The sequence below is a fragment of the Acipenser ruthenus genome, chromosome 3, assembly GCF_902713425.1.
Source record: "Acipenser ruthenus chromosome 3, fAciRut3.2 maternal haplotype, whole genome shotgun sequence".
Classification (NCBI taxonomy): domain Eukaryota; kingdom Metazoa; phylum Chordata; class Actinopteri; order Acipenseriformes; family Acipenseridae; genus Acipenser; species Acipenser ruthenus.
This window is the reverse complement of record NC_081191.1, coordinates 100,125,509-100,151,907: the sequence shown is the minus strand read 5'-3', so window position 1 is coordinate 100,151,907 and position 26,399 is coordinate 100,125,509. Positions and strand designations below refer to the sequence as shown.

At 36.5% G+C, this 26,399-nt stretch overlaps 1 protein-coding gene across 1 annotated transcript; it reads left to right on the top strand.

Annotated features, from left to right (window-relative positions):
- Window positions 1-1,225: 1,225 nt before the first annotated feature.
- Window positions 1,226-26,399, top strand: LOC117394854 (glutamate decarboxylase 2-like). Its single transcript, XM_033993507.3, has 16 exons — window positions 1,226-2,335; window positions 2,757-2,816; window positions 3,060-3,200; window positions 4,202-4,435; window positions 8,984-9,074; window positions 10,911-11,023; window positions 11,823-11,938; window positions 12,814-12,893; window positions 12,999-13,053; window positions 13,842-13,958; window positions 15,061-15,125; window positions 16,083-16,161; window positions 16,941-17,090; window positions 18,653-18,760; window positions 19,706-19,795; window positions 22,729-26,399. Exons 1-16 carry the CDS (start codon window positions 2,263-2,265, stop codon window positions 22,900-22,902), a joined length of 1,746 nt encoding a protein of 581 aa, XP_033849398.2. The 5' UTR covers window positions 1,226-2,262; the 3' UTR covers window positions 22,903-26,399.

Genomic DNA, 26,399 nt, shown 5'->3' with positions numbered 1-26,399 from the left:
ACATCGGTACAACTTTGTATGACTATAAGTGTAAACAGGAGGAGGCGGGGCGCGAACCGGCGACGCCGTGCACCGCAAGCGAGCGTCTAAACCACAATGCAGAAGTTTCACACAACACTACTGTTACACTAGCATGTAAGCGAAATCTGGACAACATAAATACTAGTAAATAAAATACTGAAGACAAGCCTTTTAGTTAGAAACATATATGTGATGCATTATTTCAACCTTGGAAGAAGCGCTACAAAACGCTGGTTATTTTTGCTTTATCTATAAAGAATAAGGTTTTCTTACATTTTGGTCAGATTTTGATCGAGGTGTCAAAACAGAAATTCTTGAGTTAAACAGTTTAACAGTTAGATCATGTTTTCGTCAATACGGTTTGCAATATACAGCTCTTCAGACAAGGATCTGATGTTGGACATTTAGCACGGTCCATAGCAACATAAACCACAGGATTCAAACAGCTCTGTATACAATTTGTTAATGGGTTAGTTACTGATACTGATGAGCTGTTTCAAGATATTCCACGATTCTGAAAAATATGACTGGAACCCACTGACTAATATCTACTATGTATATGAGTGAGCGGATGATGTGCTGCTAGCCATTAATACGAGTTAAAGTCATTACTGTCCCTTCGTAGCCTGGGCTTGTGTGAGGGATGACGGTGCTTAACTGCGCGCAATGCTCGCTCTGTTGGAGTCACCGGAAACTGTGGCAATGTTTTTGTATAACCACGCACAACTGGAGTACCTAAATTTGCTACGGTGTCATTTTCACTCTGCCATGCAGAACTGCAACGAATACATCTAAAGGAAAAGAAAACGCGCACTTCCCAAATGTACATTTTGCATTCATATAAGCAACAGTGCAATTCGCATATGCCAGATGTCATTCACAGTAAAGGTAACACATCATACAGTTCCTTGTCAGAGTCCAGGAAGCAGAAAAATAACAAAACGTGGTTTTTTTTGTCCACATATTATAAAACAATATTTTTGACTCCCATGGAAAACTAATTTTATGTTTTTACAGATCTACAAAGGTCAGTAAGAATTACATTTCCTGTGCGAACAAAACTAAAACCTGAGGGTAAGGAAGTCAATGCTGAGATATTGCCCTACATCCTATTTCCTTCTTATTTCGTGACCGAGATGCATGACGTTTGCACAGAGACTGACAGTGGAATTTCAGAAGTGCCTGAAGGGGAGAATCACGAGCCACCAGAATAAATGGACTGCAGACGTGAATGCCACGCTTCATCGGGCACTCGGTTTGATTCCGCACAAAGGGAACTACGTGTTATTACTAATGATGTCAGTGCTGTCAAGTCGTTTTCTACTGGAGGGAGGGAGGCAGTTGCTGAAGTTGCAGGGAAACATAGTGTAGAGCTGAATGCATTTTTTGAACTGCTAAACAAAAAGCTCATTAAAAAATAACCTTTTGCCGCTGTAGTACTGTATGTTGTTCTACTAGTCACATAAATAAGCAAAGGAGATATAGTGATAAAGATTCAGGCACATCTGTCATCCGATGATTCACGCTGGAAGTTTAGTGACAAAACTATCGTCTTCTACACTGTCTTGACCTTAGCATTAGTCACCAAATGTAATAATACAATAACTCCCTCAGGAATTTCATGGTGAATAATGAGATAGCATTTGCCGTCCGATAAAAAAAAGTACATACACAGTTAAAAAACAGTGTATGATCTGCAGTTGTAAGATCAGTGCACTTTTTTTTAAGAAACACAAGCGTTTGCTCTTTCTTTTGGATATATGCACGTGTCTCTGATGCATGCACTTAACGGCAAATGCACCAATCAATGTGAGTCTGAAGGAAATTGTCACCTGCCAGATGTTTGTGATACTCCTGCAAGGTTCGCCTATGATATTGTGTGAGTATCGCCCTTTACCTAAATAGCGCGGCGCACTGGCTTTGATATAATCCGCACTCTCGGGAGCTGCAGAACAGCAGCAAAACCACTGCGCCAGCTTCGTGTTTCATCTGGTTCATACCTGTGGAAAATATTGTGATCCGAGAAAAGGCTTCGAGCGTTTGTTGAGCGTGCCACGTCTTCTGTATGTCAACTGTGTCATTTGGGCAGCTTCCTGATCAGGAAGAAAGAAGTCAGGACCAGATCAGCACCAGTCTTTTGAACAGCTCCCTCTATTTCGTCTCATTTTTGTGTATTTTTCTTGATATTTTCAATCCGGATGGGCAATAGATCTGTGATCTTTTAAGCAACTTTCATTTTAAATGGCATCGCCAAGATTTTGGTCTTTTGCAGCCGAAAATGAGGGGAATAACAGCAACCAAAACCCCGGCACACGTAAGTGAATGTGAACATAATAAACCTTGAATATGTAAGACCTCTACAAGTATTACGTGTTGCGTGTGCTGTGAGCAGTAAGCATTTAGAGAAAGAAAATAAAAACGAATTTACTCCCAAGGTCACAATTAAACACTGTAAGCCTAAATGTGTTGCATAGTAGAATTTGTTTAAAGAGATTGTACATAGTTTTTTTTTCAGACGTTTCATTAATCAGATACTCTTTTTAAATGAATATACAACTTGTGAATGATTATAACTGGCAATGAATTAACATCATGCCAATTTCAAACCACATTATCCATGTAAATGTAAATGCACGTTAATTAATACACACAGCGATGGGAATAAACAGCAACCTTCACATTATTATGTCCCAAGGGTAGTCCTTACAAGTTAAATTTTCATTGTGTTTTTGCAGCAAGAGCCTGGTGTCAAGCTGCACAAAAATTCACTGGAGGAATCGGATCAAAACTGTGTGGTGGGTTAAGTTATTCTTAAAATAATAATAATAATAATAATAATAATAATAATAATAATAATAATAATAATAATAATAATAATAATAATAATAAAATCTAGATGACCAAATAATGTACAAGATGTGTTTTATTTCATAAATGCAAAATGCCAACAAAAGTAGCTTATAAGCAACGTGCATAATATTATTCTACAGCCTAAATGTTGATTCATTTAGTCTCATTTCATTTCCCAAATATGACAGCACTTCTTTCTACTGGAGAAGGTGAAAAAGCAGCGAATCTCGCCGCTAAACAAGAAGGATCGACTTTAGAGACCTGCAGCTGTAAGGAGCTTTGTACCTGTTCCAAAAATAATATTGATTTCTCCGTCCTGTATTCAACAGGTAAGGCTTATTAAACACTGAGCATCAAAGGGAAACCTCGTTGTTTAAATCCAAGCCTCTGCCTGCTTGCTTAATAGCAAATTCATATTGTTTTATTGGGTGGAATTTTACCTAAAAACAGTATGACCTGTGTTTGAGTTTGGTAAGGGCTTGCCGAAAATAAAGGTGCTTTATTCTAACCAAAAAAAACAAACAAAATAAAACATTTCGTATAAATCAACACAAGGATCATAGATCCGATACTTGAATGCACATACACAACTACAGTATAGTCTAGTAAAGCACAGCAAACATATTGTGATAGCACGGTAAGCACAATTACTTATGGTAAGTCACTGCACACCGTTAGCCACGGTACAGTAAATATTATAAGCATGGGAAAGGGGTGGTAAACTTCAATTACAGTGTAAATAGCAAGCAGTTCTAATAATTCAAATTGAAGATGTAATTGCTGTATTTTTATTGTCATTTCTATTTTGTGATTCGTTGTGTGTATTTTTTTAATTGGTTATCAGGACACGTTCCACACAGGTGACGAGTAAGCGCGAGCCTAATATAACAACGGTTTCTGAATGTAGTTTATTGTATTGATAATTCTTATATTATATATATATATATATATATATATATATATATATATATATATATATATATATATATATATATATAATGTATGTTTAAACTTTAAATTGAAGTTAATCAATTAAGATTTACTGCCATATCTCCAGCACAGTATCCTTTTTTTAATGTTGTTTGATATAACCTATTACCTAATTCAGATGTTTCAGATATAACTGCAAGGTTTACTATTTGTTCTGGGAATATATATATATATATATATATATATATATATATGAGAGAGAGATTAGATATTTAATTGTAGTGTGTTTGTATTTGTACCCTGTCTAATCATATGAAAGATGCTGCGCTCACACCCTTTGTTTAATGATGGATACAAAGGAATACAGTTACTGTATATGTCCATCTATTTTGCTTTACAGACCTCCTGCCTGCAAGCGATGGAGATACAGCAACAATGGCCTTTCTACAAGAAGTTATGGACATTTTACTTTCATATATAGTGAACACGTTTGACAGGTCTACAAAAGTCATTGATTTCCACTACCCAAATGAATTACTTCAAGCTAACAATTGGGAACTTACTGATGAGCCAGAAACCCTGGATGACATTTTATTGAACTGCAGATCAACAATGAAATATGCTATTAAAACAGGTATGTATTACATTCAAAATACAGTCAAGACAGCTATTCACAAATGCATCATTTAGATAGAGTAATTTGACTTTTTTTGGGATGCAGGCATTGGTTTTCAAAAGGGCGCCTTTAATGAAGTAGATTTATGTAATTGAATATAGAAAGAGTGAATTAAGTAGTCTGTGGTGTATCTGTAGATTCAGAAGTTAAACTTATTATTGTACTGCAATACTATCATAATGTTTTATCTACTAAATATATAATTAGATTTGCTACTTTTCAATATTAATCAGTAAAGCTCGTTAAACATCGAATTCCCCAAAAATATGAATTTGACTGAAATAAATTTATATAGGATAAACGTTGGTAAAACCACTCGCTTTTTTATTTTCTTACCAAAAATAATCATTTAGAAATCATCTCTAGTTTGTGTAGTTTTTATACTTACTGTCTGTCCCGTCTCTGTTCCGCTCTGAATGGCTAGGGGTCGCTGTCAGTCATCTCTGTTGTGTGTTAGTACTATAGTTTCGCTGTCACTGTCACTTTCACCGTGTTCTGACATCGTTGAAGCACTGAAGCAGCGCTAGAATGCTCTCATTTGTTTAAATGACTGTCAATCATCAAGAAGTGCACCGACTGTGCACTTTCATTTGCCAGCTACAGCGCCTGTCATTCAAAGCACCTACTTTGAAATTAGCGGGTTAAGGTGTAGGTAAGCTTTTGCTATAGGTATACAGTGACAGTTACTGGTTTGATTTGAAAATGGGGCGCAAGAGAAAAACACTTAAAGAATATTGTGCACAATACCCTGACCGACGGCTGAAGTCTCCACGGCCTGTCTGCCTTGCCTGTGACTCTGTGTCCAGCTGTGCTGAAGCAGGAGAGGGGGAGCTCAGACTCCAAATAATAAGTGCAAGTTAGTTCTGTTCTTCTATCTAATGTGTTGTTCTGTGCATATTTTTACTCATGAATTTATGCTATAAAACTCTGTGTATGCTGCGTTTTCTACGGTTTATTTGAGAACATTTTTTAATTAGTGTGGGATCTTTATCTTTACAAGGTATAGCTCCACCAAACATTATTTCTATTACAATGTTGGTAACCATGGTTTTGTTGCATGTTGAAAAAAAAACGAAAATTAGAAGCCGTAAATATGATAAAGGGGGTTCGCTAAATGAGACGTTTCGCAATTGCATAAAAAGTCTGTGTTTTTTTTAAAAGCATAAAGGTCGATTTCACCCATTCTCTGCTTAAATTGAAAAATAAAGATAGAAAAAAACGGTCAATTCTTTCTAAAATAAATGTCAATATTAATCGTTGATTTGGCAAAAACAATAAAATAGTCGAATAGTAGCAAGCCTACATAAAAAATAATACTGGCCTATTTGCAATTAAATACTACTACTACTATTACTACAACAAACTACTTCTACCATTATTATTATTATTATTATTATTATTAGTAGTAGTAGTAGTAGTAGTAGTAGTAGTAGTAGTAGTAGTAGTAGTAGTATTTACTTAAACCAAATCTAATAGTATAGTAATTACATCACTGTTATTAATAGTAAATTCTCTGTTCCGTATCTGATGTTTTATTTTTACCTATATTTTTATAACACTGACTGCATCCAAACAGTGCACATTTGTTATCCTACCTATATGAGGCCCATGAGGTGCAAAATGACTATCAGATGGCCATTGCACATGTACTGAAACATACAGATTGAATACACCTATAGCTATCTGTTTAAGATTTAATGGTGGTACATGGTGGAACACACAGATACTAACAGGGTTCTGTTTTTATTTTGCATATTTAAAGTGAAGGGTATTGTATTGCCAGCGCTGGAGCTGCATAACATGCCTAAAAGCTAACCATCCCTCAGATGTGAGGCAGCGGCTTGTTAAGAGTGTCTAACTGGTTGCTTGCCCACAAGATGTGCTGTATCTAGGTGACATTATTTATGGTAAATAATCACGTGATGGAGGTTCCAAAAGCGCCCTCTATGGGCCTTATTGTTATTGCATTCACTGTGTTCCCCATGGCTTGTTCTGTGCCAGTACGTCACTGTAGATGGGCTAGAGCAGCCACAGCATGTAAGGTTGTCTAAGCGGCTTTATATCAGACTTTATGATGTAATCCAATTCAACTGGATTACATCATAATCATCACAAAAGTAACGACTAAAGTTAAAGTTTACAATTTTAAAAAGGCCAAATATGAGGGAATGAAGCAGAGACTACAAGAAGTAGATTGGAGTAAAATAGAGAAAACATCGACAGAAAAGGGATGGCTGTTTTTTAAAAATGTAGTACTAGAGGCAAAAACAATTACATCCCAAAAGTAGACAAATCAAAATCTAAAACAAAATGGCCAAAATGGTTTAATAAATCAATTAAAAAATATATTCAGAGAAAAACTTTACAGAACGTTTAAAAGGGACCAAGAACAAAGTACACAGAAAGAATACTTGGAACTGCAAACACAAGTCAAAAGGGAAGTTAGAAAGGTCAAGAGAGAGATAGAAATGAACATTACCAAGAGGGCTAAAACCAATTCCAAAAAGCTTTTCCAATATCATAACAGCAAGAGAAAATTCAAGGAGGAGGTAAAATGTCTGAGTGATACAAATGGCAAAATCATAGATGAAGAGAAAAAAATAGCAAATATATTAAATGATTACTTTTCACAGGTTTTTACAAAGGAGGACACAGACAAAATGCCCCACATGTCGACCTGTTCATATCCAGTTTTAAATAACTTTAGCATAACAGATGCAGAAGTGTTAAAGGGACTAGGAGCTCTTAAAATAAACAAATCCCTTGGGTCGGATGAGATCCTCCCAATAGTACTCAAATAAATGAAATAAGTTATTTACAAACTGCTAACCAAGATCATGCAACAGTCTCTTGAGACAGAGGTTGTACCGACAGACTGGAGAATTGCAAACGTAATACCGATCCACAAAAAGGGAGACAAAACCGAACCAGGTAACTACAAACCAATAAGCCTGACTTATATAATATGTAAACTTATGGAGACTATAATAAGATCCAAAATGAAAAATTACCTACATGGTAACAGTATCCTGGGAGACAGTCAGCATGGTTATAGGAAAGGGAGATCATGTCTAAATAACCAGCTTGATATTTTGGAGGATGCAACATCGACAATGGATAATTGCAAAGCATATGACATGGTTCATTTAGATTTCCAGAAAGCTTTTGACAAAGTCCCACATAAAAGATCGCATAATCCTCAAACTGAATGCAGTAGGGATTCAATGAAATGCATGCAAATGGTTTAGGGAGTGGTTAACATGTAGAAAACAGAAAGTACTGATTAGAGGAGAAACCTCAAAATGGAGCGAGGTAACCAGTGGAGTACCCACTCTACATCTGCTCTTCCTAATCTACATTAATGACTTAGATTCTGATATAGTAAGCAAACTTGTTAAATTTGCAGAAGACACAAAAATAGGAGGAGTGGCAAACACTGTTGCAACAGCAAAGGTCATTCAAAAATGATCTATACAGCATTCAGAACGGGGCAGACACATGGCAAATGACATTTAATAGAGAAAAGTGTAAGGTACTGCACACAGGCAATAAAAATGTGCATTGTAAATATCATATGGGAGATACTGAAATTGAAAAAGACCTAGGAGTTTATGTTGACTCAGAAATGTCTTCACCTATACAATGTGGGGAAGCTATAAAAAAGGCCAACAAAATGCTCGGATATATTGTGAAAAGTGTTGAATTTAAATCAAGGGAAGTAATGTTAAAACTTTACAATGCATTAGTAAGACCTCATCTAGAATATTGTGTTCAGTTCTGGTCACTTTGTTACAAAAAGGATATTGCTGCTCTAGAAAGACTGCAAAGAAGAGTGACCAGAATTATCCTGAGTTTAAAAGGCATGTTGTATGCAGACAGGCTACAAGAATTGAATCTATTCAGTCTTGAACAAAGAAGACTACGCAGTGATCTGATTCAAGCATTCAGAATTCTAAAAGGTATTGACAATGTCGACCCAGGGGGCTTTTCCGACCTGAAAAAAGAAACAAGGACCAGGGGTCACAAATGGAGATTAGATAAAGGGGCATTCAGAACAGAAAATAGGAGGCACTTTTTTACACAGAGAATTGTGGGAGTCTGGAACCAACTCCCTAGTAATGTTGTTGAAGCTGACACCCTGGGATCCTTCAAGAAGCTGCTTGATGAGATTCTGGGATCAATAAGCTACTAACAACCAAATGGAATGGCCTCCTCTCGTTTGTAAACTTTCTTATGTTCTTATGTTCTAAATATGTTTATATGAAAATGGAAACAGATACAGTAGAAGGGATGCATTTTGTTTTTTAATTTTTCCATGTTTAACATGATAAGCTAGAATTACATGTGCATTTTGCTTACCCAAAAAGAACAGTACTTCTTGACATTAATTAAACCACTACAATGATATTTGATCTACAGCCAAATCTGGACAGCCTTGTACACCATGTGCACTGCAATTCACTTCTTATAATCAAGTCAATAATATATATTTTTTTCTATTTATAGGCCACCCCAGGTACTTCAATCAGCTTTCTACAGGATTAGATATGGTTGGTTTAGCAGCCGACTGGCTGACCTCTACTGCTAATACTAATATGTGAGTACGAGACTGTGCCGTCCTGGATGCTGATTTGTTATGACCTGCTATATGCATTTCTTCAGCAATATGCCCTCTTTAAGAAGCAAAGTACGTGACAATGCTAAAAAAAAGGAACAATGCTAAAATGTTGGGGTTTTTTTTTTGTAAAACTTAAGAATGGTTTTACCACATATAGGGTTTGGACATAAAATTAGAATCTCCTGCAATGTATCCAGTAATATATATTACTGTTAATGACCAAATCCCACCCACAGTGGAGTGCACGCCTTGTGTGCTTTTATTAACTAAACATGGAAAATATTCTCAGGCACTAGAGCTCAAGCCAAGACCTCGACACTTTCTTCTGAGCAGAGCACACAATGGAGCTCAAGACTAGAGGCAGTACACTGATCCTCTTCACAACCTGCCTGCCTTCCACCTGGCTCCTCAATTGAACTCCTCTGATGTTCACCCCTTAATTACTGATGTGGGCCAGCCAATAGAAACCATCCGTCACATGTGCTAACCCGGCAGGCTGGAACACAGGGAATCATTTCGTAAGCCCCCCCTCCAATCCATTACGCAAGTTCACAAAACACTCCCAGCTGGCCAGGAATTCCTCAGTAGACCAGACCGGAAACTAGTGCATGAACTACGGGGGCTATCATGATTGTTCACCCCTAAAATCAGCCACGCACTTCTGGTATGTTACTGCCAATAAAATAGTGGATGACATTGTCTTTTGTCTTCTCCTGACAATGGCTGGTATATTAATTGGTCCATTGGTCCAGCTCTTAAATTGCACAAGCTGCAATACAGGTTCTGGACCATTTGATTCATGTTCAAAGTGAGCTGTTACACTAGACCAAGTTTCTACAATGGTGAATCACAGTCATGGGAGAAACAATGTCCCATATTTGGGTTGCTTCTGTACTTTTGACACAGCTTGATCATTAAAATCTATTTACTAAGATATTTGAGAATGATGGGAAATAAATACCCCACCCCCAGTCATTTTGCATTGTATTCTGGATATTATATGACACATAATTATAGTAACCAGTCAGTAAACTGTACGCTCTCCTTGTACACTCGATGTGTCCTTTAGTTAACCTCGATAATTAAGGTTCATACTCTAGTCATAATTTCCATAACATTGTTCCCATGGTACAGGCATTAAAGCCATTCTGAGTCTGTCATCTCACTATCAAAAACAAGCAAGAAACAACAGCTGTTTCTAAATAATTTTATAACAAAAAAAATGAAGCAGATTTTTGCACTGCTGCACACAGAACAATAACTGGGCCCAATAGTTTCCACTTTTCTCCACAGGGGGTCTTCCAGATATAGAAGTTTTTTTCTAATACCTGAAACATCAGGGGTATCCTAGCAACAGGCCAATTTTCCAGTCTATGACAGGTCTAAAGAAAAAATTGGCTGGGACTATTCACCCAACACTCTTGAATTGACCAGAAAGGCTTGTGTAACTACAGTATATATTAAAAAAACATTTGAGATGTAACCCTGTAACGCTGGTAGTAGGTATGCTCTGCTGTCATTATACTGCTGGGTGTAAGATGGGGTACATTTTGAGTTATGAGCTCAAATTAAGCCTAGCCCTCTCCTGTTACAAACATGTAATTCCTATATTTCATTTCCTAGTGAATTAGTTCACTTAGCTTGCTTTTCCCCTATTTAGGAGAAAAGCACTCTTGCTCTTTGACTTTAGGCTGTGTACTTTTACCCAGGGTTGTTTTCAGATGTGGGAGTACATCCCAGACTGCGCAAACCAAGGACTGTAGACAACTCTGTTAAACACCTCGCCACTCTCTCAATTTAAATATGTACTTTTAGGTTCACCTATGAGATTGCCCCAGTGTTTGTCCTGATGGAATATGTCACTCTAAAGAAAATGAGGGAGATGATTGGCTGGCCAGACGGCAATGGAGACGGAATATTCTCACCAGGTATTTGAACCTTCAAGGTCACTTTGATTTAGGAGCAGATAATTGTTAAGTTAAAGAGTACTGTTTTCCCTGGATCGTCCCGGTTTTGAGGGAGGTGTCTTGGGATTTCAATATGCCTTCCCAGGACAGATAAATCAGGATACAATATTAGTGCAATAATAGACAACTATAGTAGTAATGTTATCAACGTTTCCTATTGGAAGAATGTAGGATTTATAAAGAGAATTTACACTTTTAACAGCCTCACTTCTGTTCGGGAGTCCCGTTTTTTTGTAAATGTCAATTTACCCACCCACCCCTTTTTGTTGCAACTACTGAAAGGCATATTTTAAAAAATGCTATATTTATGATATATTTTAATATTAATATCATAAATGTATATAATATGATAGATACTCAGTTGTAGTGTTCATGTTACACAGTATGTGGAAGACGTGGGTGGAATGTTGCATCCTGGGTAACATCAGCCTCATGTTTTGTTAAGAGTGGAACTGACAAAGGAGAATCAGAAGTAGCACAAACAAAAAGCTGACTTCAGCACAGCCTTGTTTACCAGATAATACCAACAACTAGTATCCAAGGAGATTTTAATGACTGATGGTTTCAGGTGATGTTTTGCCTATTTGACTCCACGTGTGACTCAGCAGAACCCTTTTGAGTTGTACCACAACATTTCCAAGTGCTGGAGAGGAGCCACTTGTCATGTTGCCTTGCAGTTCTATGATTCCGATGTGGTACAAAAATGAATGTGAGCAATGCTGAAGATTAAAGATGCATGTGTTGTTGAACTGTGCTTCAGGTGGAGCGATATCTAATATGTATGCAATGCTGGTGGCCCGATACAAGATGTTCCCTGAAGTGAAGGAGAAGGGAATGTCAGCTGTTCCAAGGCTGGTTGCCTTCACATCTGAACATGTACGTCATTTCTGTGGCTTTAGATTATGTGTTTTTATGAAAGGCTGCCAAGAAAAGAGAGAGAAAATCTGTAATCCACAAAATGCATGAGATGTTTCTTTAGACTAGGTCATGTGAATTTTATTTTTAGAAATTATTCCACTGTTTTGTAGATTGATTTTCCACACTTTGGATGGCTACTGTCATTTCTTGGGTGCCCAAATGCTTCATCACATGAAGAGTCACTGGATTTCGGCACCTTGTCAAATCTCGGATTCAGCTGCTCATATTAATTTAGCAGAGCTGTCCTCCACGTATCTGTTATAGGCCTAAATGTATTAGAATAGTATTCTTATAGAATTAATCCACAATGTGACTGTGCGATTGGCAGGCTTACACTTTAACAGTCTTTAAAATGAAATTAGGCAATGTGAACATGGTGCCTGCTTGTTTGTTCCTCTCGCATGCTTGACAACACTTTACTATGCTTTTGCCAATTTCCTGTATATCGCAGTGTCAAATAACACAAAATGCTATGATTTAAGAGCGCTAATCCAAATGTACATTCATGCTTACCCTCATACAGCTGATTAACTGCTAGACAAAAGATAGGATACATTGTGGTTCCCTTAGGAAACTGAGTACAACACATTTAGTGTTTCTTTACTTATTATATAATTTAGTATGTCTAAGGTTTTTGCAACACAGGGTGTGATTACAAAATGTTGCCACCATGTGGTGCATGTGCTATGTAAAAAAAGCATGAGCCACCTAGCTTTCTATGGCCAGCAAATAAGATGCATGTAAAGTTAGGTGGAATCCTAATGCAATGTTATTGTTTGCTTCTGGGACTTCACAGAACATGCTGTTTCTAACTGTTTTTTGTTTTTCTCTAGAGTCACTTTTCCATTAAGAAGGGGGCAGCAGCTTTAGGAATTGGCACGGACAGTGTTATTTTGGTCAAGGTCGATGACAGGTACACCTGGATAGTAATCTATAACAAGGCGGACTGTTTTAACTTGACTGATGTAATTGTGACAGCTAAAACATACAAATAATACAATTCAGTTTCCTTCTCCAGAGGTAAAATGATACCGTCAGACCTTGAACGAAGAATAATTGAAGCCAAACAGAAGGTAACTTCGCCATTGTTAAAATGCATAGTCAAGCCATATATGCTGTACTATATGATGGCAGATGTTTCTACTTCTTTTATCTAAGCCCTTGTATGACCTCCACAAGACCCCATTTAAGTCCATGTCACAACTGGCACTGTATGGCTCCTTTGCCCCCTAAAATATGTATTCAAATCTTCATTTATTCCCATTGTCCTGCCATCAAACCAAGTAATTTATTGATTTGTGATAGTACTGTGTGTAACAGAAATTGAGATATATGGTGTGCCATTTCACCTTGTATTTGTAAAGGATAATGAGCCCTATTCACAAAACCTTAAGGACTGTTTTAAGGATATTTTGTTAAGCAATTCTTTTTAAAACCCCATTTTGATTTATTGAATCATTTACAGCTCATGAAATCTGTATGAATGTATTAGTTATTTTTCAAGGAACTGTTTACAGAAACTAGAAACATTCCTTAAAACTGTGAATAGGGCACTATATTCTTTAATAATATACAGTGGATAACAAGAAAAGGCTGCAAGACTGTATAACAGTGTTTTAAGCATTCAAAATATTAAAACAAATACTTATAACTAGAATTAATAATAAATCAAGGCATGACTACATCTGGGGTCCAATGTACAGCATACTGTGCTCAGCTTCTAGGATATGATTGTATGCTTGTCCAGTTCTTCTCTGTTTAGCCTATGAAAACTAATTGATATCTGTTCTACCCCCCAAAACAATGAATCTCCTAATGAACCCTATTTGTGTTGCATAAGTACATGTGTTTGATTTTACAGGGCTATGTGCCGTTCTTTGTAAGTGCTACAGCTGGCACTACAGTGTATGGAGCGTTTGATCCACTCATTGCCATCGCAGATGTGTGCAAGAAACACAAAGTCTGGATGCATGTTGATGTAAGTGTGATCTGTGATATTGAATAACCACACAGCTATCACCGTTGCAGGTTATATTTTTATTCTGGATGACCATTACCACTGCTTAGAATTTTCAGTGTAATGTTTAATTAAACCAATATTGTTTTCAACAGGCATTTGAATGGAGTTTTAACTATGTCGAAAAAGGGGAGTTCAACTAATGTGATACTGTTTGCTGTAAAGATTTTATAAGGGTAGAGCTGGGGTGCACTTTGAAAGGAATGCAATTACAGTACAATTTGAATTGTAAGTAATAAACTAAATGGCATTGTATTAGAGGCACAGCCAGCATTTTAAGATAATAAGCCATAGTTATTTAAATTAGTTACCATAAAGTAAATCACATGGGGCCAAGCTAAATACGCTTTTAAATATAATACACAATGGCTAACATTGTATTCAGGTGCACATAGTAACCCTTAGGTTAATATTCAGCTTGTGTAAGGATCAAATAAACAGACTCTAAACAAAGAAAAATAACAGAAAATCACCACAAAAAGAAAACATGTTCAAACGGGGTTTTATTCACTGTTCTTGCTATAGAATACATTTTCTTTTTTTTTTTTAAATGTAGTCGTCGCCAATGGGTTTTTTTTACCCCGGTTTTCTCCCCAATTTGGAATGCCCAGTTATTATTATTTTTTTATCCCGGTTCACCGCTGCAACCCCCCGGCCACTCAGGAAACGGAGGCTGAAACACACGTCTTCTGAAACACACGTCCTCTGAAACGTGTTCCTGCAGGCGCCCTATCAGTCACAGGGGTCGCTGGTGCGTGGTGAACTGTGGATTGCCCTGCCGACCTAAGCCCTCCCTACCCGGGCGGCGCTCGGCCAATTGTGCGCCGCCCCCTAGGAACCCCCGGTCACGGTCGGCAATGACATAGCCTGGATTCGAACATGCGATCTCCAGGCTATAGGGCACATCCTGCATTCCACACGGGAACCCCCTAGAATAAATTTTTGTTTTACTAATCTGAACATTTTTGTTGAGAGGAAACATTTTTACAAAGTAAGAAATACAGCAAATAAAATAAGATAAAAGTATTTTTTAAGAGCTTAAATAAATATATTTATTTTTAAGGGAGCCTGGGGTGGTGGACTGCTGATGTCCAGAAAGCATCGATGGAAATTAAATGGAGTCGAAAGGTGTGCCATTCTTTCTCTCAACATGTGTGCATTTACATTGAGAATGTTATGTGTCATTTTTAACAAGACTGCATTTTGACAATTGTATAAACTTTGTTCTTTTTATGCTGGATTTTGGTCAGTTGTGGTAGATTAGCAGCACTAACTGAAGAATACAGTCATTTCTCAACAGAGTAAAATTACTGTAGCACAAACAGTGACAATGTGAGCTTCACCGCACACTGCCTAGAGAGGGACCCAAAGCCCACTGTGCCAAACTGAGTGGTGGTTTTGCTGATGCATCACTGTTCATTAAGGACTTATTTCTATTCTGCAATATTGATTCATGTTCATATGTAGATGACCAGGATATGCCAGGCCATAATTATCAAGGTCTTAACACAAAAGTCAATTTTTCACAAAGATAACATGAAGATCTATGTATATGCTACCATGACTGACTGGTGTTAGGAAGAGAGATAGGTAAAGGTTGGGGTTAAGTCTTTCCAATGTGCTTGAGTAAGTATGTCTCGCCCCAATGAAAATATTTTATTTTTTTTCTGGTTTTTTTTTTCAGATTTTTTTTTCCAGATGTAGACCACCTTGTGTAGACTTGTTAGTTGAAGCCCAGTCAATGCCCTTAGAAGACAAAGTTATTCAAATGTTAATAGCTACACTTGTTCCCTAGGGGGTGCACATGCCTATAGACAGCTACTGATTGATGGGACTGGAAAAATGACAGTAGTGGATAGAGTCTGGAGAGTGTTCTGGTGGCTTGTAATGAGTTGGGATGGAAAACGATATGCATACAGTATATGTGAATGGGAACAGGATATTACCTCATGGCTATAATCATTGTTTTGGGTTTGACTGATTATCACTTGACCAGTAGGCCCTGTGTGGTGTCTTGGTTAGAGGTCAGGAACTGATTCATTAATAGGAGTAGATTATTTTGTATTACTTTGTTTTTAATAATAGGGCCAATTCTGTCACATGGAATCCGCACAAAATGATGTCCGTCCCATTGCAGTGCTCCGCTCTACTAGTCAGAGAAGAGGTGAGATGTATAATTATTATTATTATTATTAGTAGTAGTGGTAGTATTGGTATTATTGGTAACTTTTAAAAATCTGGTCTATTGAAATGATTTCCCCACCCCCAAAAAACCTTTAGAGAAAAATAAGATACCACTGAAAATCAAATCCATAAGCAGGGTGAGAAACTCATGGCAGAATTTGCACAAACTGACTAACCTGCAATGCAGTCCTGTACTGTACTTCAAGATCTTAAAGCTTTTCACAAAGTAACTGAAAAAATAAACAAATTACTACCCTGATCAATGCAGATTCAATGCAGGATTTTTGACTCATCAAGCTTGTAACATATTTTAATATTTTAAAAGATATAGCCCATCGTACATCATAGTTGCAATTTATGGAAACCTACTTTAAAAAATATATGCTAAATTGGACAAATATATAATTTAAATGTAGAACTTCTTAAATGTACACATTATTTACTATTTATAAATGGCTTTTAATATATCTGGCTGTAAAAGCCTCTGTTGTCTCAGTATTTCCACAACATTTTATTTTTTTATTTTTTAGATTGCATTATTACTTTTAATGTAATAACCATTTTATGAAATTACTACTCATGTTAAGTCTAAAATTACATTGTGTGGCTGTAGGACTAAATTGCAGGTAAGCAGACAACGAGTACAAAACCCATAATGTCTGTGAAGTTGTTTCTAAATAAAGTTGCACAAATAAATAGTGGTATCATTCAACTGAAAATCAGAATGGCATCTTACTTCTATTTCTTTTCTGCCGACAGGGGTTGATGCAGAACTGCAACCAGATGCATGCCTGCTACCTCTTCCAGCAAGACAAGCATTACGATCTGTCCTATGACACTGGTGACAAAGCCCTGCAGTGTGGGCGCCATGTTGATATTTTTAAACTGTGGCTGATGTGGAAAGCCAAGGTCAGTAGAGTACATTAACCAGTCTGAAGTGGTGGGCGTACCTCATGTTATGTAATCCTGTCGATGGCCCAATAAGAAAACCTATTGAGTGCCACTATTCAAGAGGAACACTATTTATGAACTGCCTGCCCTGCTATTATCCAGGTACTTTGGGCCTGACAGGATTTCCAGTACTGAACGTCCTGCTTCAATTTCAATTTGCCTCTACTCAGTTGGCGGTGCATTATCTCACGTAGAAAAAAAAAAAAAAAGTTTTAATCTTAATATAATGATTTCTCACACTCATCACCAATAGAGTACACTATATGCTGAGCTGGACAACAAGCTCATGAATCAAGTAGTTCTGAAAAGTCTTCACCTCACACGGAAGAGTTTAATGATCATGGTAAGTGCATTCTGGTAAGTGTAGTCCTGCTGTGAAAGGTACCTGACAGGTAAAACGTACCAGAATGCACTGCGATGGGAGTTGAAAACTGTTCCAAACTGTCCTAGTGTACATGGAGTCATATGGTAACCCTACTTGAACCACAGCTGGCAACGTACTTAGCAAACTGACTGGAAAAAACTAAATGAAAATAAGCTTATTAATGTGTCAGAATACTGATTTTTGAATTTCTTATTTACTATGGCATCTGTCTTCCTCCCATTATTATTTATTTATTAGCAGACGCCCTTATCCAGGGCAACTTACAATTGTTACAAGATATCACATTATTTTTACATACAATTACATTATTTTTTACACATTATTTTTACATATAATTCCCCATTTATACAGTTGGGTTTTTACTGGAGCAATCTAGGTAATGTACCTTGCTCAAGGGTACAGCAGCAGTGTCCCCCAACTGGGATTGAACCCGCAACCCTCCGGCCATGAATCCAGTGCCCTAACCACTACTCCACACTGCTGCCCCTGCCATTTTGCAATTTATTTTATTCCCATTTAAGAACATAAAAAGAACATAAGAAAATTTACAAACGAGAGGAGGCCATTCAGCCCATCTTGCTTGTTTGGTTGTTAGTAGCTTATTGATACCAGAATCTCATTAAGCAGCTTCTTGAAGGATCCCAGGGTGTCAGCTTCAACAACATTACTGGGGAGTTGGTTCCAGACCCTCACAATTCTCTGTGTAAAAAAGTGCCTCCTATTTTCTGTTCTGAATGCCCCTTTATCTAATCTCCATTTGTGACCCCTGGTTTCTTTTTTCAGGTCGAAAAAGTCCCCTGGGTCGACATTGTCAATACCTTTTAGAATTTTTAATGCTTGAATCAGATCACCGCGTAGTCTTCTTTGTTCAAGACTGAATAGATTCAATTCTTTTAGCCTGTCTGCATACGATATGCCTTTTAAACCCAGGATAATTCTGGTCGCTCTTCTTTGCACTCTTTCTAGAGCAGCAATATCCTTTTTGTAACGAGGTGACCAGAACTGAACACAGTATTCTAGATGAGCTTACTAATGTGTTGTAAAGTTTTAACATTACTTCCCTTGATTTAAATTCAAGGGAAGTAATATTCCCGGTACTCCGACTATAAAAATGTATCTGTTTTTCTCTTCACAGGGCACCATAGGCTTTGAAGCCCAAATTGACAAGTGCTTGGAGCTCTCAGAGTATCTTTACAACAAAATAAAGAACAGGGAAGGCTACGAAATGGTTTTTAATGAAAAAGTAAGTAGTGTGCCATGCATTTCCAGAAGCAGCTTCAAATAATGCACATATATTACATTATTATTATTATATTATTATGCAGTGCTCTTCATGACAAACATTATGTTTCAGTCACAAAATCTTTGTTGTTATTTTTCAGTTTTATGTTAAACATTTCACTTTATTATTCTAAAATAACAACTGACAATGCAATAATCACGGCTGAGTAATAAATGAAAATCATTTTAGTTTAAAAGTACTCAGTTTGGTAGAGTGCTTAGTCCTCAATTAGCCCACCACACTAAGCTTTTTGTGTGGGAAAGACATAACATAATCAAAGTGGAGATTGAATTAAGCACCCTTGGGCACCATCCAGGTGTTTTTCCAGCTGTACCTATAGAAACAATCAAAGCAAAAGAAACCCTCCATTCAACCCTCTACCCTGTAATGATCACCTTTATGAGTCACTAGGTAGAAACCTACAATTATTCCTTCTCACAGCCTGGTAATAGCATAATTGCTGCAAAAAAACAAAACAAAAGCAGCTTGTAAGAGCTTTGTGTTCAACAGCTTTGGTATGTTTATGAAGCTCTTTGGGTTAACCCAGGAGAAACAATATATTTTATTCATGTAACTACATATTAATCCATTTTTTTTACTTTTAAATCACAAACTGGCCAGGATATATTACAAACACAACTGTTGGCTATTTAATTAATATAATTTCACCCATTGCAAATATGATCGAATATATTGTATCAGCTAGTGCTCACAATACTGCTACTAACTATTATTCAGTGTGCCATCGGGCTGTGTACCAAATCTGACACAATGTAGATTTCATTGGAATATTTTGAGAAGTCAATGATCATTAAGCATGAATTTATATCCATTTATATCCAAAGTGCTGCAGTCTGGGAAATTTTACTCAGAGATACATTTCTAACACAGAGTCTTTATGTTTAGCCTCAGCATACAAACGTCTGTTTCTGGTATCTACCACCTAGTCTTCGCTATGTGGAAGACAAGGAAGAGAGATTGAGACGCTTGAGTAAGGTGAGAGATTTCCTAATTGTTTTATTTTACACCGCTGTACTAATTATGTGTGAGACCTAAAGTCCTTTTTAAACCCAGAGCCAGGTCAAGATAGATATAGAGAAAAAATGATGAAAGCAAAATCTTGGAGCAACTACTACCAGTACTACAGTATACTGGAGCCTAATTGTACATGGTCTCAGTGCAACAGCACTTGGAATATAATGAGGTATAGTGTTCAGAGCTATCCACACTTCCCTTCAACTACATTTGCACATACCGTTACCATCAAGGTGAAAAGGTGTTTATTCCATTTGCAATTATTGTGGCTTAACTAGGTACTGTATTTGTTTTATTTAGAAATGATCTATTCATGTTTTTTGTGAACCCTGCTGTCACATGGGACCCCATTGTAAACCTCATTTTGGCACTTCAATCCAAACAATAAAGTTTATTAACAAGCCCAGCAATTACAACTCTCAAAATTCAGTTTAATAAAAAATAGGTTGACATTTTTTTTTGTGTCTGTTTTGGCCATAGATAAGATGCTTTAATCCCAGTAAATGGAGTTTGAGGCCTGTGTTATAAATATAAGAAAATAAATAATTTGGAACATAATGAGAAAATGCTGGTGTTAATCCAAGTTTCAGATACTGAGTGTTTTTAAAATGTTCTTACACAATTCATCATGGAAGTTCATTTCTGTAGGGACTCAAGCCACACTGCAACATGAGGAAACCAACTCTGTAACACAAAAAGTCAAGTCGTAGGCCTTACTTGTGCAAGAATGGCACTCTTACTAGTTGGGATGACACAGTGCAATTGAAATAATTGAGTGTCTCCAAATATCACAAAAAACTTTGGATTGATGCAGGGCTCAGAGAAAGGGAATTCAGCAAAAAATAAATTACTTTTCTTCCACGTACTTGAAACACCTTGACTTTGCAATACAAGTGCTGTCATTGCATCTGAGAATGGCAGCTCTGTTGCACAAAATGCAATTTGCACACCAAGTCAGAATCCAAAATGTTCCAAACTGTATTTATGGCTGTTTGACAATCACTTTCTCAGCAGGCCACACAGAAAAATAAGTAATTTTTTTTTTAAAGTTACAGAGAGCAGGGCTTTTCTGTAACCATGTTTTTATTTGCTTTTGAAGTTACTTAATGACCCATTTGCATCTGCTGGAATGGATAATAACATAATATATAGGTTATATTAGAATTGTATTGCAACTTTCAAAGTGATATTATTTTCATTTTATTTTATAAATACTTTTTTCACAAATAAGGTCCATTTCTACTCTATTTTTTTAAATCTACTTTTGAAATTTCACCTTGTTTACATTGCCCTGTTTTTTTATAAATGGTAAACATAACCGAACCTGGTGTGCAATCGAATTATTATTATTATTATTATTATTATTATTATTATTATTATTATTATTATTATTATTATTATTATTATTAGAAGACATCCTTATCCAGGGCAACTTACAGTTGTTGCAAAGTATCACAATACAAAGTATCACATTGCAAAATATCACCTTACACAATATCACATTACAGATAAGAGCAGTTATAAAGTACAGTAAAATCAGTAGAAAATAAGATCAAATTCAAATAAGAGCAAAATAAAGAATACAGTAGATAAATGACCTTTAAGAGCGAATTTGATAAAGAAGAATTAAACTTATAGTTAAGATATTTGTTTATAACAGTAAATTCCATTAAAAACACGTAATAAGTACGATAAATGGATAAGAACGATTTCAAGTAAGAGCAATTACAAAAAGCGTGGATACGGATACCTTTAAGAGTAAAATCAACTACAAGGTACAGAAAATGGTTCTAATTAAGAGCAGTAGTAGAATATGACAGACTATGGGACAGTTCAGTGCAAGTACAAGATGATGCAAGTACTGGTACAATTGGGTGCCATCTAGTCCAGTATAATCAAAATTATTTAACAATCAATGAATGGAAGATCTGAAGGCTACATTTTATTGAAAATTGCAATCTAGATGCATGTGAAAACAGACTTTTTTCTTTATATATGCGTACATAGTGACTCTACACCTCTTTCAACTAGGTTTACAATGCCCAGTTCTACATGAACCAATTAAAGAGATACAATTGAACTGAACCACTTGTTGTCAATGGTGAAAATATATTGTCATTTCACATGTAATTTCTGCAAATAACAGCAAACTAGTGTTGCTGCAGAAAACATAACATTCTGAAGCTTCTGTAATGCTGTAAAATTCTAATAATTTCAAACTCGGTTCTGTAAGTACAATAATGGCAGTGCTATGTGGAACTGAGTCACACTTATCGTTTGCTAGAAGCCTAGTACTTAAATTCTCCAACATCAATTACAGCAAGACGAAAGCAGCATACTTCCAATCTCTGCTTCCTCCAGCCAGTTGTCACTTAGATCAGACTGACCGATGTATGGTAGGTTTGTGAGAGGTGTTTTAGCTTTGTTGATAACACAGCTATTTAACCTTATAGGAGTTACTTCAGATCTACACTCAAAGGTAGTGATTATTATAGGATTTTTATCTCATACCAACATAAGTGAAGCTCTATATCATTTTTGGCATAACTTGATCAAGGATAAAACATCTTTTTTTCCCCCAAGAGGATTATGGGGGACAACATAAGGAAAACTTGTTAATAAACAAGTCACTGGAAAGCAGGATATCTAATCATTCTACAAACCAATTTCAAGCTTTAGCCTCGATGAATTAATTAAGTTAGGTTCGGTTAAGTGTACATTTTCCAAGAGTTGGAGCTGGGACTCCTAAGGACATGGACAGCCTTTTTCCTCTATAAGGCAACTAGAATTAGATTTTCTAGAAGTTCAGTTAAAAGGCCAGGGTTGTGACATTGTGAAGCCCTTATTGTCCTTAAAATCGTAACCTAACTGATAGCTTTTGTTGCTTTTTGTAGGTAGCGCCAGTAATCAAGACCAGAATGATGGAGTATGGGACCACAATGGTAAGTTACCAGCCACAAGGAGACAAGGTGAATTTCTTTCGTATGGTCATCTCAAACCCAGCTGCAGCTTTTGAAGACATTGATTTCCTTATTGATGAGATTGAGCGACTTGGACAGGACTTATAGGTCGGTGTTTTTGTAAATGTCCTGAATCGTTAGACAAAGGAAGCATTTGTTGTGAATGTACCAGTATTTTATTTTCTCCAGAAATGATCTATTTCTGTATTGTGGTGTAGCAGTGAATAGTATGTCAAGAACAGCTATAATTAAATGTTAAGTTAAGCTTTTATCTGTTCTTTGTATCCGGACTAGAAAATTGTATTTTATCTAGTTAAACTAAATCTACATTGTTCAAAACATGAAACTATAACATGACGAGAGATTCATTTGACATTACAATAAATGATAGTAAGACATAGGCATCATGATGTAAAGGAAGATGACATTTTTAGAGGGAATACTACTTACCTCAAACTTAAAACACTGCCTTTAAGAGAAAAAAAAAAAGGTTCCAGCAGTCTTTCTGAGGTAAAATCAGGTTTATATGTGTGACAATCCCTACATAATAAGCTTGAACCTTTAAGTTACAAGTTTGAAATAGTAACAAAACCACTGCACAAGCACACTGGAAACAAGGTAGCAACTTGTTGATATCTTAATAGTTTTTTGAGCATCAGTAGTTGTTACTAAACAGAATTTGCTCTATGTAATGGCATTGACAATTATTTTGAGTTTATTTTTCCCTCTAGCACATTTCGTTAATTGCCAAGCTGTATTGCCAAATAGATTCACAGTATTGAGATTCAGTGCAAGTGCATTTTTTGATTACCGGGGGCCTGGATTGAATCAAAATGATGACGCTTCCATAACCATTACTGTACATGGCATAGCATTGGCAGCTTCTTAAACTTTGATTTCATCCAGGTCATGTGTAAGAGAGCTCATTTTCACACATAGGAAACTCAAGTAGTTTATAACAGCGAGTGTCTCTCAACTCTTGAATATCTACTGTCATATATTGTATACTTTCATTGGGCTGATTAAATATGTACTTAATGAAAGCACAACTGAATACAGATACAGATGTGTAAGGTAATTTAAGTATTGAATTGCTATGTATTATTTTATCCACATTTTTATTACTGTTATATATTATTTGACTTATATTTTTGTGATTTATTGTGACCAAACGCTTAGTACTTTCAATGTTCTAATTTAAATATATACTGTATATTCAGGGTCAGGCTTTATGGATACCATAGCAAAAAAAACGCTATGGTATCCATCAAAAATGCTGCATAGCAAAAAAAAGTATGTTCTATTTTTAGAACTGTAGTGCAGGTTGCAAAATATTATGCAAAGCCATTTTAAAACCGAGCCCTGTGTTTTAAGTGTTTAAGTGATGTGCCAATATTGTGAAGCTGAACAGAAAGTCTACATGTGTGTCTGTAACTATGTTGCCTTTGTATGTACAGTATTAATAGCCAGTAAAGCTGTCTAGCTGTCCTCAGACTGAGGCTGTGCACTTTAGAGTCTATATGTAAGGTAAAGATCAACGAGCTTGTGCTCTGTGTATGGTTGTGTATTTCTTGATGTCAGAAGTGTTATAGTATGCATTAACCACATTGTTTAAATGCCTTCGCGTGCCTGCTCGTTGACATTAGATGAATGAATGCTTTCAGTCTACAGCTTTTTGTGCTGCTTCTCATGTCACTGCTTACATTGTGGGTTCCTCAGTGTTGAGAACTTACAATCCGTAATGCCACTGTCTAACTTTCAACATTTGCTTCCTGTAATATCAGATTGAAAAGTGTTGGAAAAAGTGTTTGTGTTTTAAAGCAGTTTTATGACTTTGTTACTGATCACAGCTATAGTGTGTGTGTGTGTGTGTGTGTGTGTGTGTGTGTTTGTCTGTGTTTGTGTATTTTACAAAGTTAAGTAGAGTCTACAACTAAGCGACTTTGTTGAGCAATTGCTTGCATGGAAAATCACAATATCCCCACACCTGCAACATGATGTGATGGGGTAGACAGCCGAAATAGCAGACAATCTGGGAAACAGTGACTCAGGAATGGGACACATACTAAAAGCTAAAAGTAGAACAATGCCCTGCATTCCATTAATTCAACCTGGGGGCTTGGTTGCCTTTTAATAATCCTTTCTGTATTACTGTGCATACAGTGATTAATCAGTACTACTGCTATGACTGCTACTACTTCTACTGCCTATAATACTACTACTACTCATTTTTAGTTCTATGACACCTTCGTAATGCTTCTTTACTCGACTGCTGCATGGCCGCGTTCTATTATTTCTGCTTAAATTAGACACCTTACTGTCTTGTGTTCTGCTATATCTTTGCATGATATTGCTAGTTTATAATGGTAGACAAAGAGCAGCTCCCTAATTGCCAAGCTAATCAATTGCAAAGCTAATTGCATGGTCTGTTGTACCTGTTCTCTGTTTTGTACAGTCTGCACAGCTGTCTTTCTGAAACGCAGTTTAGCAAGTATGAGAATGAGAAGCTTGCTGTCTCCATGCTTGTACCTGTTCTCCTTTGAATGCATTTGTCGCTATTGAAGCCTTTAAAGCCATGCTTACTGTACCAGCCATAAAAAAGCATCCATAGATGTTAACGGTGCTTTACCTAGTTGACTTTCTGGCTTATTACTGTGAATATATATCTGTACATATATTTAATTTATTTTATATGACATGTTTGACCTAGTTTAAAAGGCAATCAGTTTAGCATGCCCTCTATGGTTCTGCTCTGCATCTACTCTAGTTTACTATGGCTTACCACCGTTTTTAATAAGCTTTACTATGCCTCTGTGTGCTTTACAGTGCTTACTGTGCTTTGACTACTGTTACTACATTGCTATGCTTTTACCATTCTAAACCTTAAGTAAGGGTCATGTTGAATTCAACTGAACTGAATTGAAAAGAAGGAGTATTTGAATTTCACAGCCTCGTACCGTGCCGCGCAACACTCTCATGTAACCCAGTTCTCAAATGATATACAGATGCAGGCATCAAAGCACTTCATGGCATTGCTACAGTCACATTTGTGACAGTTCTTTGGAGCAATCAAACTAATTTAGCACATTTGATGTTAACTGTGTCCCACAGAATTGCAACCCTTAAAATGAATCCTTTAGGACATTAGCCAATATGAATTTTAAAGTAACATTTCTATGGAAATAGACATATCAGCTTTTTGTCTCATTCAAGGTTAAAACCTGAGGACCAAGACAAGACAACCTGCTATATAAAAATAAGATGTATCTAAATTATGTTGTACTATTAGTTTCTTGCAGTTTATATGTGTGTGTGTGTGTGTGTGTGTGTGTGTGTGTGTGTGTGTGTGTTATTGCCAAATATTTACTTGTGTTTCAGTATGTTATGTACTTTATCTGTGATGTAAATTATTCTAAACACAGTAGCACAGTAGCAGCCTGCATTACAAAAATGTTAATTGGTGGAAAGCAGAAAAAGATGAGTTTTCTTTCAGTGTTCTGATTGTATTTTAATGGCATTCAGTATTGCTTGTTATATTCAGCAATTGTTAAATCATTGTAAGGTTTCTGTGAACTCACTTTTATTAAAACTCCAAGCAAAAAATA